This window comes from Miscanthus floridulus, chromosome 11 (genome assembly GCF_019320115.1).
Source record: "Miscanthus floridulus cultivar M001 chromosome 11, ASM1932011v1, whole genome shotgun sequence".
Taxonomy (NCBI): domain Eukaryota; kingdom Viridiplantae; phylum Streptophyta; class Magnoliopsida; order Poales; family Poaceae; genus Miscanthus; species Miscanthus floridulus.
The window spans coordinates 61,009,062-61,026,813 of record NC_089590.1 but is presented as its reverse complement, the minus strand read 5'-3'; the positions used below and the strand labels follow the sequence as shown (position 1 = coordinate 61,026,813).

At 42.2% G+C, this 17,752-nt stretch overlaps 1 protein-coding gene and 1 pseudogene across 1 annotated transcript; one reads left to right on the top strand and one right to left on the bottom strand.

The window, feature by feature from the left end:
• Positions 1–3,249: 3,249 nt before the first annotated feature.
• Positions 3,250–8,387, top strand: LOC136492044 (uncharacterized; annotated as a pseudogene).
• Positions 8,388–12,106: 3,719 nt separating this feature from the next.
• On the bottom strand, positions 12,107–17,546 carry LOC136493216 (filament-like plant protein 7). Its single transcript, XM_066489277.1, has 4 exons — positions 17,345–17,546; positions 13,127–14,919; positions 12,983–13,043; positions 12,107–12,784 (listed from the first exon to the last, which is right to left on the bottom strand). The coding sequence occupies exons 2-4, from the start codon at positions 14,866–14,868 to the stop codon at positions 12,401–12,403; spliced, it is 2,187 nt and encodes a 728-aa protein (XP_066345374.1). The 5' UTR covers positions 14,869–14,919; positions 17,345–17,546; the 3' UTR covers positions 12,107–12,400.
• Between the last annotated feature and the right edge of the window lie 206 nt (positions 17,547–17,752).

Below are 17,752 nucleotides of genomic sequence, written 5' to 3'. Positions count from 1 at the left end.
AAGACACAAGCTATCTCTCAAAACTAATTACACTAATGAGCTTAGCTACACTAGGAATGTAAATACAAGAGAGATAGTGATATTTATACCGCCATGGCAAGAGATGATCAATCAATCACAATGAATACCAAATGAATTCCTCGGAGACAAGATGACACAAAGATTTTTCACCGAGGTTCACTTGCTTGCCGGCAAGCTAGTCCCTGTTGTGGTGATTCACTCACTTGGAGGTTCACGCGCTAATAGGCATCACACGCCTAACCCACAATTGGGTGCCCCACAACCAACACAAGATGAGGATAACACAAGCCACGAGCAATCCATTAGAGTACCTTTTGGCTCTCTGCTGGGGAAAGGTCAACAACCCCTCACAATCACCATGTTCGGAGCCAGAGACAAGCACCTTCATCCGCTCGACGATCCTCGTTGCACCATGACGTCTAGGTGGCAGTAACCACCAAGAGAAACAAGCAAAACCCGCAGTGAAACACAATTACCAAGTGCTATCACTCAATCTCACAAGCAATGCAATCATTGATGATGAATCAATGATGGAGATTCAATCACTCAAGCAATGCACTTGGATTCACTCCCAATCTCACAAAGATGATGAATCAATGATGGAGATGAGTGGGAGGGCTTTAGCTTAACTCACAAGGTTGCTATGTCAAAGAAAATGGCCAAGAAAGTGAGCAAGAGCTGGCCACATGACTTTTATAGAGCCCCCAAACGAATAGAGTCATTGGGCTCCTCACTGCACTTTTCTCGGGGCGACCAGACACGTAGGTCTAAACGATTGGACTCAGATACCCCAGTGTCTGGTCACGCGTTGCCGTCCACGTGTCCCCTTGGTTCAACCATGATCATCGATGTCCAACGGTTGATTCTAGCCATGCGAGCACTTAAGTCGAGACTAGACGCAGCCACGGTCAACCTGACGCTGCGCCATCATGTCCGCTCGCACACTCGCCCACATGACTCAGCCACCGACCTGACGCACCAATGGAATGACCAGACGCTCCATCAACGCAGAGTTCGGTCACTTCCAGAGAGCATCCAGAGCCATATTTCTGTGATCGGACATGTCTGCTTCACCTTGATTTGACGTTGGCCAGTGTCTAATCCTTCTCTTGCTGTGCACCAAGTCCAAATGGCCCTACATCATCATTCATCACACCTGACCGGACATAGGCCCTGCGCATCAGGTCCTCTTCTTCTTCCAGCATTTAGTCATAGACCGAGACCGCGTCCTTCACTGCATAGCTGACCAGACGCATCGGTCTAGCGTCTGGTCACTGCCAGTGACGTCCCTTGACTTCACCAACTTCGCCACCCTTGATCAAATATGCCAACCACCAAGTGTATCACCTTGTGCATACATGTTAGCATATTTTCACAAACTTTTTCAAGGGTGTTAGCACTCACTAGAATTTAAATGCATATGCAATGAGTTAGAACATCTAGTGGCACTTTGATAACTGCATTTTGATATGAGTTTTACACCTCTTAGTAGTATGACTATCTATCCTAAATGTGATCACACCCACTAGGTGTCTTGATCACCAAAACAAAATGGCCCTATTGATATTACCTTTGCCTTGAGCCCATTTTGTTTTTCTCTTTCTTCTTTTTCAAGCCCGAGCTCTTGATCATCTCCATGGCTATCACCACCATCATCATAATCTTCACCATTTGCTCCACCACTTGGAATGTGCTACCCTATCTCATGATCACTTAGAGTAAAAGGATTAGCATCTAGGGTTTCATCAATTCACCAAAACCAAACTAGAGTTTTCACCTAGTCTAGTCAGGGGTGGTGCTGCTCTTCTTGTATTCGTATGCTTGGTTACAGGGGTTGCTGCTCCTAGCTACATAGTAGATGGGGTGAAAGAGAATGAGTTGGGATCCCAATTGAGAGGCCCCTACTTCCCCTTATATAGCCTGAGGGAGTAGGGTTACAATGAGGGTGATTGGCTAACAGATTGGATTCCTAGTTTATTACATGGAATGCGTAACAGATCAATTATATCCTACCATCTAGATACAACGGTGCTAGATATCCTTGATATGCCTTGACCTCCAAGCTGATAGATTCGCTTGGTCTTCGTGGGCTTCATCCTTTGATGTCCTCAGCCCGCTGGACTATCATAAGTCGAATATTTGGTCGGTGAGGGTACCCTAGGCCCATATATCCGATAGGTGGACATTTAAAGAAATAAGAAATGCAATTAATTAGTGTACAATCAATGGCTTTGTCCTGTCAACACAAACTAAAGAAAAATAAAATAATTTGTTGATATCAACCACAAAAGATTGAACAAAGGGTAATTGGAACTGCCTAAATACTTTATGAATAACGAACTAGGTAGAGTATTTTTGTATGGCCCTTGGTCATGATCTTTCTCTCATAGGCCATCGAGCATCCGCTACCACTATGTGCTCGAATCGCACGGTGTCACAACCCAAAATAGAGGCGGGGTTGTCTTTTGGCTAGGCCACCTTGTCATCCACGCCCTCCCTTGCCTCTCTCCCCTCCTCGATTTGTCTTTAATATTAACACTAGTGGTAGGTTCCTCAGAAGAATAAGAGAATAGGAAGAAGATGAAGAATCATGCGTACCTAAAAGGAATAAATGAATAAGGGGAATAAAGAAATGTTTAGTTGTATAGTGACCTCAATTTGTTGTTGGTATATATTTAATTAGTGTAATATGGAATATTTAAAAATAAGATATTCCATATAGAGCACGTTTCCACTAGGCAGCTTTACAGTTGTATCACTACATTGCTATGATTTAGATGTAAACAATATACGGAATTGCCTTTTTGGAGCTCTACAGTCAAGTTAAGGTTGGAAGACATAACACATAATAATCTAATCAATCTGATAGTGGGTTGAAAGTTGGTAGTAGTACATCTTCTACTCATGGCTAGAACCATACTATTTATGTTGTAAAGAATGAATGGTTTATAATCTATAGTATATATGTAGTTCATCCCCAATAACAATATTTAAATCCTCAAAATCTCAATCTACATTTGCACAACATGATAGGTATTTGATCTTCATCATTCATTTAGATCCAACTGTTCATATTATATCCATGTCAACCAGTTCTTTTGGCTGGATTATTCCTCATGGCCCCCCCTTTGCCAGCATGGGACCATTAAGCAACCAAAGCATTAAATGCTCCATGTTGGCTATCACATAGCCATCGGTAGCGCCCTTTGCCTCTAGTGGTAGGGAGGCATGGAACATTGTCACAACTCAAAATCAATCGCAGAGGCAAAAGACATGAGCGAGAGTGAGAGCACTTGGGCACCAACCCCGGCCATCACCCACCCAACGCAACCGCCGGTGACATTTGTGCCCCCAATTACTAACCCCAATGCTAGGGCGCTAGCCCCAGCCACCTCCCACATGACGCATGCGCTTGTCACCATCATGGCCTCCACAGCCAACTCTAATGCACCAAGGGATGAGTCGATTAGGATCTTCCAGTCTGATGCCACAGCGGAGGACTCCCGCAACGATCTAGACTGGGGATCTATTGATGATGAAGATGGTGCCTTCAAAAAGCTTGATCCAAAGGAAGGTAAGTTTCAGGGGGTTGATCTAGATCTAAAACAGGAGGATCGGGCTCCTATGGCGCTCCCCACATGTTGCCCATCTTCAGCACCCCATGAGGTCGTGCCGATGGCTATTGATGCTCTAGGGAGTACAACTAGTGCTCTAGAGAGTGTCACTTGCCCTGGGGTGGTGCTACCGATGGGAAGCATTCAAGTGGCCACCTTCAAGCATGTAGAAGCTGTAAGGGAGGAGACGCATCTAGGCCTTGGCTCAGACACAGAATCAGATGAGGCCATAGGAGATGCCTTAACTTTGCCTGACACACAGGCAGGTATCAAGGGCACGCGTGCCATCACCACTACAACACAGGTAATTGATGTGCCTTTCTCTCCTAATACTCTATCCCCTGCTCTCCTCTTGCCCTAGGTATTGAACATAACTTTAATGGTGGGGCCAACGTGCAAGGCTGTGACGGTAATGTTTTCAGGTAGTTGCCTTTAGTATGCATGTGACCTGCTCGACTATTTGTTACACTGAACTACCAAGGAATGAAATTGATGTAGTGGTGGAGGAAGAGCAGGGATATTGATTCTTCACCATCTTCCATTAAGTGGTCACTCTAGGCCCGTATTGACATTGGATTGCTAGCAAGCCATAAGAACTACTTCTAAGGTTGGTGCTTTTGGTGCCTTGGCTGCAACCATCAACTCACCTCTTATCAAGATCATGTTTGTTGTTGAGCCTAGGCCTACCTCTGATATGACCACCTTGCCCCAAGATTGGCTAGAGAAGAGGGAGGGTGAACACTGCCCTCCCTAATCCACTCCCATCTACTATTTTCTAATCCACCATTCACTCTTGCCTCACCTTTAATCCATAATCAGTTTGTCTTCCTACCTCTTCCATCTATAGTGGGGTCGAGCAAAGTGTCGAAGTGAAGACAATGCCCTATTTTATGAATATGCCACAAGAACTGCGCAGTGGAGGGCATGGATAGTGCTTTCCTCCTAATCCATGACATACATCACCTAGAACCACACCAGGGCGATGCTAATGGTGGCCCATGCTACATAGTGGGAGCATTCATCTACCATGGTTGTCACACAGGTGGTCATCAACATGATATGTGTGCCTTGATTCAAATGTGGATGGCTCACTGTCACACAAAAAACTTCCTCACCCTTGTTAACTATCCCATGTAGTGCGATATGGCTCTCTATGTTGGGATCATACACAGAGGGAATCAAATTCAATATCCATCCATGACATGGAGATCACTTGGTGGTATACCACATTCGTGTTGCCATCGAGAACTTACTGGTGCATGCATGTGGAACGGCTTGGTGGCTAAGGACATGCTAGGGGAGAATTGTTTGCTTGGTTGGATTATGACTAGAACCTTTTTCTAGGATGCTATGGATGAGTTTTAGTGGTGGGTTGGATGTAAAGCCCAAACTTCCTTCCATAGTCGAAGAGGATGCCATATTCCCATAGCACATTGGCCACTTGGCCAGGCTCCAAAGCAAGCTAGGAATGTGCAGAAGAACAAGGAGGTATTCGACCTGCTCATCTATCTAGACTTCCATGAGGACTAGAGCTTGTTGTGCATTCGTAGTACAAGCTCCCATCAAAGTGGCTTTTCATCTTTGGAGTCCTCTGATTCTAGCGAGTACCTACGTATCCATAACTTCGACAACTCAATTATTAGGGTGCTGAATGAACACTTCACTCTAGCTTGGAACTCAGGTTTGTAAACCTCCACGGTGACATTTTCAGTGACGCCAGCAAGATGAGTATGAGGATTGTGAGTAGAGTAGAGGCCTTCTCTATAGCATGGACGCTAGGTGCTCAATCTTTTTCACCACACCGGGGGTGGTGACCACCATGGAGAAGGAAAGCATTAGCGAACACGCTCACCGGCCAGACATCGATGCTAGGCTATGGCAAGGATTGCAGAAGGAGCCTACAATGCTCTATCCCAAACTCTCAGCATGCAGGGGACCTACCACTATGTGATGACATAGACTAGGACCATCATAGTTTGCGCTCACCAACTAGTGTCATACACTATGATGAACCAGTACACATAGAAGAGGACAATGGCAAGCATGTCCCTTGGTAATGATAGGAGTGGGCGTGAGTTGTGTGGAGAGCGGATTCATGAGAAATTCCACTCTATATCAAAGGTGGGCCTTGGCTTCGTGCTTATCAATGGAGCTCTATGACTAGTTGTGGGGGTCCTACCTCCACAACCACTACATCCCAATCCAACGCTAGATTTTTGATAATCTATATGCATGATAGTATGTAGGTTGATCCCTACTACTCTAGAATGGATTGGGGCCCCATGCTTGGGCGCTGGCAGACATGTGCAAGTGGGAAATCGATAGGGAGCTTTCCTTCTCCACTCTACCAAGGGGTTCCTTTGAATGACATCATTCTATCTCGAGAGTATACCCCACTAGAGTCCACCTAGGATATAGTTGCATAGTTGAACACTAAGGTGACTACTCAGGGCTACGAGAATGCCATTCATTTGGGACCTACGAATCATCTTGATCACGTTAGAATTAACGGCCTAGGTAGTCGATCTTGACCTGGGTGCGGTGGATGCTCCAGAACCAACATCGTTGATAGGACTTTTGTTGTGGTGGGGCAGCCAGTCCTAGTGGTTGTAACCCCTAGAGATTGATGTGTAGAAAAGGTGGACAAAACATGGATGGCAAGGTAGCAAATGAAGGCCTACAAAGGTGCACCAGGTGTAGAAGGAAATGACTTGCGTGGTTCTAGTGTCAAAGAGAGCAAGAAACCACCTGATTAGGGCCTTTGATGCAGTAGCAGCAAATGAGCTAATTGGAGAACTTGCCATGGGAGCATAGAGTAGGACCTTTTGTACACTGCTACTGCTGAAGGCCATTGCCATGGTAAGCATGCTCGCTTCACTAGATAGTGGCCAAGTTATTAATGTCACAGGTTAGTTTGCTGCTGAAGAATAGGCGACATAATGTGGAGAAGATCACGATGTAGAGAGATGGTGTCGAACCAAGTACCTAGTAGACCCCTTGTTTCCTATGTTAGGCATAAATCATGTCACGGTCAGCCTATTACTTGTGTAGATATATTGTATAGTAGTAAGGATAGTCCTGTATCTAAGCTGGTTGTATTCCTAGTGGGAGCCCTCGTGGTGAGAGGGAACCAGTCTTTTATTCTGAGTTGTATGAGGTCAATGAGTGCATGTTATAGGTTCTTAGGATGTAGGGGAAGTGTATTTGAGGCTTTGTTATTAGTATGTTGCATTTTGTGACTAGATATGACTTCAGATTACATTGCTATGGCATTTCATATAAGGTGGAAATGATTAGTACCAATCCCTTTCTACTCATCTAGAATGTTAGGGGCCTCAATGATGCCACCGACAAGGAATTTGTGAGGGAGACGATAACAATGGTAAAATAAACATTATGTGTGTTAGACTAATATATTGTTGCGAGATCACATTTCAAAATACAAATGTGAAAGCTATCTCCAATGTAGATCAAATGAATAATTAAGAAGTATCAAGTAGTCTAAAAGCTCTATTGCTACTAGAAGAAACTATGAAGAACTAGAAAGCTTAACTTTCACACATATAAACATAGGGAAACCATGATATTAATGAGTGTTTCAAATTGTGATAATAGAAGTACAGAATTGTTGATAACCTTCTAAACTAGAAAGATTTCATGAGCTATAAGTTCAGACATAAAAGGGGGTAGATTGGTGTATTTAGAAACATAATGTAAAAAGGTAATTACCATTAGGAAGTAGTGTCCTATTTCAGGTGGACTTTGTCATATTCTTCCATCTAACCATTATAGTGCATCAACATTACAATGTAATTCTCCAAATCTGGCTATAGAGTGGCACCAAATTAACAATAATCTAGACTCCAACTTGCATATGATTGATTAAACATATTGTTTTACTAGCTTGATGAGATGTGTTATATTGGGTTGTATGCACCATTAGCTTGATATGCAACTTCACTTGCAAATGCTTAGTCCAAAACCGAAAACCTAGTAACATTTTTTTAATTGACTTGTAGTTTTACTCTCAGTAGGATTACAAGAAGAAGTTTCAATCCAAACCTAAAGTTGACTTGCTTCCAAAAACATTGTCAAAAGGAGTAGATATGTTCAATGGAAGAAAACTGCAGAAGAAGGTAGCCACTTCTTTTTTTAGAAAACTCCATTAGTTCTTGTAGGTTTTTTCCATTAGCCTCTTGTGCTTTAAAGTTTGAAGTACGTGGATAGAAACTTAAATTTTCAATTACATCTACTGTTTAGTGCAATGTTTGGTCACATTAAAAGCACAAGTGCATAAATTGAAAATATGGATTGTTAGTGACATCTTTTATGCTTATTTGGTATTTAGAAAAGACGGTACAATACTAAACATTGTTTTGATTTGTTCTTTGGTATCGCAGAGTGCAGTGGATTCTAATGATGCTGAAAGTAGTGGTATGAATTCTTTCTATGCATTGTTTATTTTTCTACAGCACTTAAAAGATCTTACCCGTATTCCATTATGTCAATAATGTGGTTATAAAATCAATGTTTATTACATTTAAAATGGAGATTTGTAGTGCTATATTTGAGGTCTATTATTATATACTTCATGTTTGAAAAAAAATTATAGGGACTTCTACCAAGCGCAGCAAGGCTATCAGCACTGAAGGAAGAGGAAGACAAAGGGGAAGGAGTAGGAGTAGGAGGCCTTCTACTGCATATCGTCCCATGCTCCATGAGATGGATAAGCTACCCCCTGGTTTTATCTAACGGTGGGGGGAATGATTTTCATGAGAGGGTGTATGACAGCAATCAATCCACAAATTTCCATGCTGTTGTTTAAGGAAAATGCGTAAGAATTTTGTGTTGCATCAAACCATCTGATGATGCTCCATTTTCATGAACTATATGTTTGTTGATGTTTGGTTGTGTGCCTTGATCTCCATACTATTTGTTTTACTTGAGGCTGAGATGTTGTTTGCTTCAGTTTCTAATAATATTTGGTGACAATTTTACCATATCTTTGCATGTGATGCTATCACCGGTGATTGTCCTTTAATTTTTGGTGGAAGAAGATGAATCATATATAATTAGGCCTGATGAATAGTTTTCTGTTGGTCATATTTTCCTTCATCAATTCAATGCTTCAACTGCTGCTAACACGCGCCTTAGCAATTTGTGGAGCACTCATACATATGGAAGGTAATAAGCTTGTGCTCCATGAAGTGCACATTCTAGTGTTGGGCGCATGAAAGTTTTTGTGGTTTTGCTTGTTAGTATGCCTTATAGTCATGTTGCATTGAGTTTTTTTATAAAGGAAGATTTTATTAATATTTAAGTATATTACATTGAGTTGGTACAAAACCTTGAAAACAATTATTCTAAAGCACACAACCATCAAAAGAGTAAACCACACACACTCTAGTGACTATCAATCCGAAGACTAGAACGTTACCCATGTGCCTGGGAGAAGATAGCCATGGCCACACGCAAAACCACCGCAACCAAATCTTTTGTGTTTGGCTTTTGGAGGATAGCCCACATATAGTGCCAATGAATATCCAAGAGGATAACTTGAAAGGAGAAGAATTTTTTATTTTCAAAAACTATATCATTCCTCCATTACCAAATCGACCAATATTTTTTTCTTTTCAAAAACTAAATCATTCCTACATAATCAACAGGTGGTGGACACCTCTAGTACGACAAAGGCTTTAAATATTTACTAATCCCTTCTAGCCAATTGCCAAATATATTTGACACCCTACAAGGTTCAGTAAGATCTGAGGCCACCTCATTTATTGACCAAACAGCCCAGGCGAACTAGTAATCAAAGAACAAGTGTTTCTTCTTTTTTACAAAAACAACACGTTTTTCTATTACGAGTTGCATTTGAATAAATTATCTTTTGTAACCACTACTCCTCTGCACATAAAAAATATTAACCTTCAAAGGGGCTTTTATTTTCCATTTACGTTGATTTAAATTAGGCACCTACAAATGGATTAGAGCATGATAATTTAGTGGATGACACAACATTATATAAATGGATTAGAGCATCTATATATATATATATATATATAAATATATATATATATATAATTTTAAACCCCACTAGAGTCTTATCTCAACACGCAAGTTGTCCTTCTTAGCCATCCATATTGTCATATGCAATTACAGTCCATTAGCACATGTAATTATGATATCCACATTAGTGAGACACATTATCCACTAACAAGCATTTAGTTGTCCATATCAATGTGCCATGTCAACCACTATATTAATTTATAATAGTTTATCTCTTCCTATAAGTAATTATCTGTAATTTCCGCAGCAATGTGCGGAGTATGCTTGTAGCTATATATACAATACACCGCTTGTTGCAATGGTCGTCCATACTCATGAATGAAAGCCTACGTGTGCTCTTGCCTTCTACCAGAAATATGAAGCGAGGGAAAAGCACCCACCAATGACCAATGTGTATGCCATTCTCATTTCTCAGAGTTACACACAAGAAGTAGCAGCCAGCTTAGATTAATGATCGGACAGAGTTTTTCATCATGACATCTCATTATGCAAATTATTTCCTAAGTATCTACATTTATTAAAGCAGCTCCATCAGATCTCCTTTCCCCTAAAATTTTCTACAGGGGATGGTTGCTCTAACATATTGAAAAAAATACAACATCTATATCTCCCACATGACACATGGTACTCAGATGTGAAAGGACCAAGCATGTCTCCTACAGTGGGGTGAATAGACGTTTGTGACAATTACAACTTAGGCCGCGTTTAGTTTCGGCCGGAGTCGGCATTTGCACAGTGTTTGATGTGACGGCAAATACTGTAGCAATTTCGTTTGTATTTATGAATTATTGTCCAAACATTAACTAATTAGGCTCAAAAGATTCGTCTCGCAAAGTTCAACCAAACTGTGCAATTAGTTTTTGATTTCATCTACATTTAGTACTCCATACATGTACTGCAAGTTTGATGTGATGGGGAATCTTCTTTTTGCATAGTGCCAAAGTTGGGAGTTTGGAGGAACTAAACAAGGGCTTAAAAGCATAAGTTAGTTCAATACCAAGTTTCTCGAAGTTGTAAAAACTAAGGCTGAATTTATTTCATCTTCTAGAAAGTGCTTCTACTACCAAAAAGCATAACGCTAATTAAACAGGTGAAACCTGAAATTGCGTTTCAAGAAGACGCTGCTTTTTTGCTTAGTACAATTTTTGGAGCACAAAGGAGACAAGGATTTGTATCACCGAAGTTTGAGTTCCCACTTAAACCCTACATCTCAGTTGATGAAGTCGTTGGTGATCATTCGTGATAAAATTCTATCCAGGCTGCTCTCAAATCATTTTCCTTGATCCACTAGTTTGATCTTTTTCCTTTCAGAGGCAAGATCGAAGCCTTCACAAACTTGCTTGTGGCCTTCCACAAGCTCGGAAGCTAGTCGGACGAATCCTAACCATCTAGGAGGTTTGACCTCCTAGAGTAACAAATGCTCAATGAGATCTTTGACTTGTCGGTATGACCTCAACTAGCCATTAGAAAAATCAAGCCTCAGAAATTCTAATCATCACAAAAACTCCAACCCTCCAGGACAGAGAACCCCTGGTCGGAAATTCCATCAAAAGTTTCAATCCAGAGAGAACCCCTGATTGGAAAATCAAAACCTCAACAGTGTTGACAGTTCATACCGGACTGTCCTGTATGGCATATTGGACTGTCTGGTATGCACGCCCTATAGCACACACAAGTTAGTATTTGGGTAGTTCTTTCTTAGATTTCACATGGGTTTTCTTGTGAGCTAGATATTTATCAATTATCATCATGTTGCATCCCTCTTGATAGTATGGCATACCTATGAACTCAAGTTTAAATGAAAAACCATTCAAATCGATTGAGCTTTATATCTTCACAAATGTCCTTTCTTCTCAATTGTCTTCTCAAGAATTGCAACAAACTTGTCTCCACCATGCTGAGCAAAGCCAACTTAAGCATGTAAATTGAACTATTTCAACACATAAATTCACTTCATGGTTCAAAGTCACTTCTTTATATGATTCAACAATGATTGATTCTCCTCAAGATATGACTCCTCGTACTTGATTGGTGCCTCGATTCAATGCAAGTAGTATCTTCTTCATCTTAGCCATGGTCCCTTGGCACCCAAGGTGTTGTTTGTCCTTCACCTTCACTTAGTATGTTACCATTTTCTTACTATCTCCGCTCTATTAAGCCATCCTCAACTCACATGGGAGCTCTACCAAATAGACCCTTAAATAACCAACTTTGTATGAGGAAAATATCTTGGTTGCTCCCCTTTCTTTACGGTTGATAGGAACTTTTAAGGAATTCAGACAAAATTCGAGAAAAGGGAATTGAAGAGGGGTTCAGTTGGAGCTCATTTCTTTTACTGTCAATCTCCTTTATCACTAATTATAGAGGGAATTGTATTTCTTTAATCCGGTGGAAAAATGCTCTGAATACATATATTTATTTAATCCAAAGGGTAGGGTACCGATTTACAGTATTACACATGCTTCTGGACTGAACAAGTTTCCACAAATTTCTCAAGCACAGCATTGCTTACATCCAAATAAATACCCAATAAATTACACGCCATATCCGTAGTATGCTCGTTTTTATTGGAATTGGAAATAACTTAAGACCAGTCGAGGTATATAACTTAAAACGCAAGAACGAGCTCCCAACTGCTGAACAACTGTATTGATGACTTAATTTTGAGGTCGACGCTGAGATTTGTAGTCCGAGTTTTATGCTTTCTTTCTGAAGACAAGCCTGCCCAGAAGATTAGCACGCCGCTTCTTCTTTTTTGTGTCAACAGAAACGGATGGTCGGGGTGACTTCGGGACCGTCGGACGAACAATGACCAGGGTCGAAGCACTTTTAGCAGACTGTAGACTTCGGCCAGAATCTTGCTCGTGTTCTTTCTTCTCAGTTGCATTTGCATCAGGCTCGCCGTGTTCTTTCTTCTCGGTTGCATCAGGCTCAGCTGACGGGGGCAGGGTACCACATTTCTCTTTATCTGATGGATCTGTATTTGCCGGACTTTCCAGAGCATGCAACTGCTTACTTAGATTTGCCATTGTTTCTTGGCATTCTGCAAGTTTCCTGACTGCTGCAGATATTGCTGAGGTCTGCAAGAGGCAAAATCATTATAATTTTTTCAGTCCATATCTCTATAAAAGATGGAATGTCCAGGGAATCATCGGAAATGTCCTTGGAATTGCCATTTTTCTCTGTGCTAAATTCTCATAGACAAGATCTGTTTGTGTACAGATAGACTTTGTGCTTGCAGAAAGGAAAGAGGTCAGGATAAGGACATTCGAGATTACCGTTGTGAGCTGGTTTCCCTCTTCTTCTACTAACTTGTCTTTGCTCCCGTCAGAAGCAGCACTGCATCACAAATAATCCGAATTGCTTATGCACGCTATAATTCTGCAAATAATAACATGATACAAAAATAGTAAAATAAATACCTTTTTGCTTCACAGCATACCAGATGCTGTTCCTGACAAGTATCACCCTCCTCTTGTCTAAGAGCCACTAAGTCTTCAACAAGCTTAGAAGTGATCAACTCAATCTGAGAATGGTTTTCTAATATTACATCAGGGATCAAGTCATCAGTTGTTTCAACCGATCTTTGTCTCTCTTGTTGCGTTCCTAAAACCATTTTTGATCTTGTACTCTGCATTATATCTTTTTCATGAATGCTTAATGTCCTTTGGGACTCATTTCCATCAGAACATAAAAGGCATCGGCTCACTATCCACTCTAGGATCAAGCAAACTTCATCAGTGAGCCTTTCAAGATTAGCCTTTCCATCTAATACGCCACTGCAGACATGAACTAGATGCTCCAGTCGCAAAGTGAGTTCAGACTTTTCATGAGAAAGTGATCGAAAACTCATAACATTGTTTTTGGTAGATATTTCAGCCATGCTGCTGACTCTTTCTATCAGAGTAGCCACCATTTTGTCTATTTCTGCCCTGTCATAGGAAAAGTGTGCACCATCATTTTCTTTGGCAGATATCTCATTCTTCAGTGCATGTGTTACTTCATCAAGAATAACATCAACACTTATCTTACTGCCTTGATGCTTATGTCTGATTACATTCAAAATGTCCTGAATCCATTCGGGGTACTTGTCAGAGAAACCATCAGGGATGAGCTCTCTATGAAATGTGTCTGAGGCCATCATTTTTGAGTCTGTATCAGGTGAATCGACACACTGATGTGGGGCACTTGAAGGTCTGGATGTCCTCTCTAGTTTCTCAATATCTAGAGGATCAACAACCAATAGCATGTCAGATCCTGTGATTCTTCTGCTCCTACTCCTAATCTTAGACACCTGTTGCTTCCCAGATATGGAGTGTTCTATCTTGGCAAATGCACTCACCATTGGTTTTGGACGGTTATTCTCTATTAAACTGTGACTACCAGACAACTCTCCATGCTGCCTTTGCAGTATTGACAGCTTGCATGCCTCGTCTGCGTACTTCGGAAGCACAAAGTGCAGGTCGCTCTCCTTCTGGGCCAATAACTGCCTGAGCTGTCTGTTTTCATCACCCAACTCCTGCAGCTTGACTAGGTGACCTTCAGACATGGAATGCCTCGACTGCTGTGGCTGCACTGCTGCACCTGCACGGGGCTTTCTTGTTCCATTCTCAGCGGCACTAGAACCTTGTCGCTTGACCTCATCTTTCATTTTTGCCAACGCCGCAGGACCTGGCAGACGCTTCTGAACCATGGTCCGCAGCCTCTGGCATTCTGCTTCTAGTGCAGTGATCTTCTTCGTGCTCTCCTGCTGCTTCTTCCGAGCAGCGTCTATTGATTTGAGGTCATACTCTCGCTCTTTGCTCCGAATCTCAAGCTCCTCCTGAAGCACGCGCACCTCGTACTGAAGGGAGGCGCATTGTTTCTGCGAAAATTCAAGCCTTGCAGTTGCATCGGTCAACTTCTGGTCCGAATGTGCTTTGGATTCTTTCAGCTCTTCGATCAGTTTCTCCTTTGAGGCAACAATGTTGCAAAGATTGTAGTTTTCTGTGATGACCTTCTCAAACTGTTTGTTTGCATCTTCAAACTTCTGCTGTAAATGTAGCGTCTTCTTCTGCTCGGAAGAGATCTTATTGGTTGCTTCAATTATAAGCCGCTCTTTCTCGTCCCTGACAAGGAGCAGCTGCTCCATGCAGGACCTCAGAGCATCCCCTGTCTCATCCATTCTTCCTGCTGGATACTTCTTCCTCTACGAAGTGTAGCTATCAAGCATATTCTGAAACAGCAGAGTTAGAAAGATACGGATTACATAAGTTGTTGTTGCTATCAAACAAGGTTTACTGACAAGTTTAATTGAAATCTCCCAAAGTTACCATCTTATTCAAAACTAATATTAAAATACAAGTAAAATCCGTTTTGTAACATTTACACACAAGGCAGTCTACTCCATAGTGCATAGTGCATAGTGATGTACGACAAATCAGATCAATATTCAATCCAAGATGAAAAAAACACTCATCTAATCTGAAAAAACTAGCGGCTGCCATGACAATAAAAAAGTACATGCTCTACCCCAATTTCGAGTATGGCGAGGTCCAAATCCATTCGTAGTATTGATATCCTGTCGGCTAGACTATGAAAGTCATGGCTTCGGGAGTCTCTTACGGACGAGCGTGCCCGAAGGCTCCGCCGATCTGTCGCGCGCTGGCCATCAAGACGGTGAGCCGTGAGCGACGCGAACAAGCATGTGCAGCCTGAGGGAGCAGGAAGCTCCTACCACTGAACTGCAACCAAAACCCTGCTTCCGCCATACCCGGCGTCAGAGACGTGGAGCCGTGGCGTGTCCGTCCCGTGCGGGAGGTGTGGCACTCAAAGAAGCCTCCAAAGCCATTGCCGTGGCCTTCTCGGCGGTGGTCGCCCTAGAGGATTCGGTTCTCGCCGCTTTGAGGAAACGGGAAAAGAACCATAGCTTTCCTCGCAAAAAAAAAGGAAAAAAAAAAGAACCGCACCAGGCTTACAGACTCGATTGGAAGTGGGCCTGTGCTGATGATGGCCAGAAGCCCAGAAATTAGATGAGGTGGGCCTAAAATCCGATCAGTCGGTATCTCTGAATACTGCTAGTTTTAGAAACTCCACCCTATATACATATATATAGGTCTAATAAAATATATTAAACGTCACTGCTCCCATGTCTCTGTTAGTCCAGTCTTGATAGGGTTTTATAAGAGTTTTATAGACATTAAATAAGCTTATGTGGTATAGTATTAATGAAAATGGATATGATAAAAGTTTTCTGGATGAAATAAGTTTTACGTGGATAAAACTTATCTACACTGTTTTCAATACATAGAAGTCTTGGAAACGGTGACATACATCCACTGAGACTGGCCTTAGATGTCGTTTAGCTTTGAGCACAGCAATTAAGGTGGAGTGGAAAAGAGTTAAAGAGTGTTTTGTTTGGTGCCTCCCCTAGGAACCGCGGCCAGGTAAGCACATCCTCCAACTCTAAGCGTTTGAAATTGAATGTCTAGTGTTGTTGTCTTTCCATGATTGAAAAGTAAACACACCTCTTAGAGCATCTTCGGCATACTACCCAAATAAGTCTCCTCTTTTTTGAGTATTGGAAAAATTCCTCTCCAATAAGCTACCTACTTTGCCCCTCAAATTTGTTTGGCCATCCAAATTCCTCTCCTCACTACCCATTCTTGCGGGGCAAATTGACGCCCCCCTATTTTGTTGTTCGGCAGTTTCCCTCGCGCCAACGTCCAACCGCCCTTGCTCTCGCCCGACATCAGTCGCCGCCTCCTCATGTGCTCGGCAAGCCACACCTCCAGGCCATAACCGATGGGCCTCCATGACGGTCAATCCTCGGCTTATCGCCGTCCCTCGCGCCTTCCCGGCTGCTCGGGCTTGCCCTTGGCGTAGCCCCTTCCCGGCGGCGCTCTCCTCTCTTGGTGCGACGCCCTCTCAGCACACCCTCTTCCTAGTGTAGTCGAGGGAAGAAGAAAAGAAGATAAAAACAATCTCGTTGGCGAGCGGGTCCCACTTGTCATATAGAAATAGGTGCTTTGGTTTGAGAGCTATTGTTGAAGTTGGAATAGTTTTTGGGGGCCATAAAAGTAAGAGGAGCATTCAAATCTGAAGTAGGGGCTTGTTTTAGGTAATACTGCTGGAGATGCTCTTAGTGCACAAAAAATGAGAGAGAGAGATAAAGATGTATTAGAAAAAAAAAGATGTTTTAAAAAATGAGAATAATAACTAATTTAGGATAAAGTGTAGAAGGCTAGGAGGTAAGTATTATGGCACTGAGGAGTTATGTTACTGCGGTTCATAGCATGGCAACTGAACAAGCTTCCATATGGGGTCAAAATTCTGCTAAGTCGTTCCATTGCTCTACGTGATACTCCATGGAACTGATCCAGCCTGTGCAAGCTGGTGCACATGTGTGTTTTGAAAAACTCCTCGTATTCGTAATATTTCACGATGATGGGTGCAAAAAGCGTGAAAATGAACTGAAAGGAATGTATGAACATCAGTCTAATCCAATGACCAAACGCGTGAATCAATTTACCCCGACGGGACAATCTGAGAACTCGCTGAACCAAAATCAACACGAGCTCAAGAACGAAGAACCTAGAATAGAAGAACAAGAAACGCATCGTCAAGAAGAACAGTGAAAAGATAGCATGCAGGCGATGTACCTTCTTGCAGTGCCTCCCTTGATAGCTAGCCCCTTATTAGCTCTGATGAACAACCTTCAGGCTGGAACTCTCCCGATGATGAACCGAAAATGCAGTGGAAGGCACCGGAGAAAACACATATCCAGCTCCAGCTCTAGCTGCCGCGTTCTTTTCGACAGATAACTGTCGGCACGCCATTTGTTCGATTGGTGGGGCGAGTTGGGATGTACAAATCCGGGCGTCACCTCAAGCGAGCCGAGGTTTCAAAGCTACAGCGCGGATGAGCCTTTCGTGAGGCGAACGCGCCAACGGTGGAGCGGATGCCGACATGAATAGAGGGGAAGCAAGCAGCAACGAATTTTTTTTAATTTTAACACTTTTTTTAAACTAATTTTAAATCTAACACGGTCGTTTTTTTAAAAAAAAACT

Excerpts from the sequence above, each read along its gene's own strand:
- LOC136493216 (XM_066489277.1), bottom strand. The coding sequence starts at position 14,868 with ATGGATGAGACAGGGGATGCTCTGAGGTCCTGCATGGAGCAGCTGCTC. Across the intron at positions 13,044-13,126 it reads GTATGCTGTGAAGCAAAAAG|TGCTGCTTCTGACGGGAGCA; the intron begins GTATTTATTTTA and ends TTTGTGATGCAG. Across the intron at positions 12,785-12,982 it reads AGGGAAACCAGCTCACAACG|ACCTCAGCAATATCTGCAGC; the intron begins GTAATCTCGAAT and ends TGCCTCTTGCAG.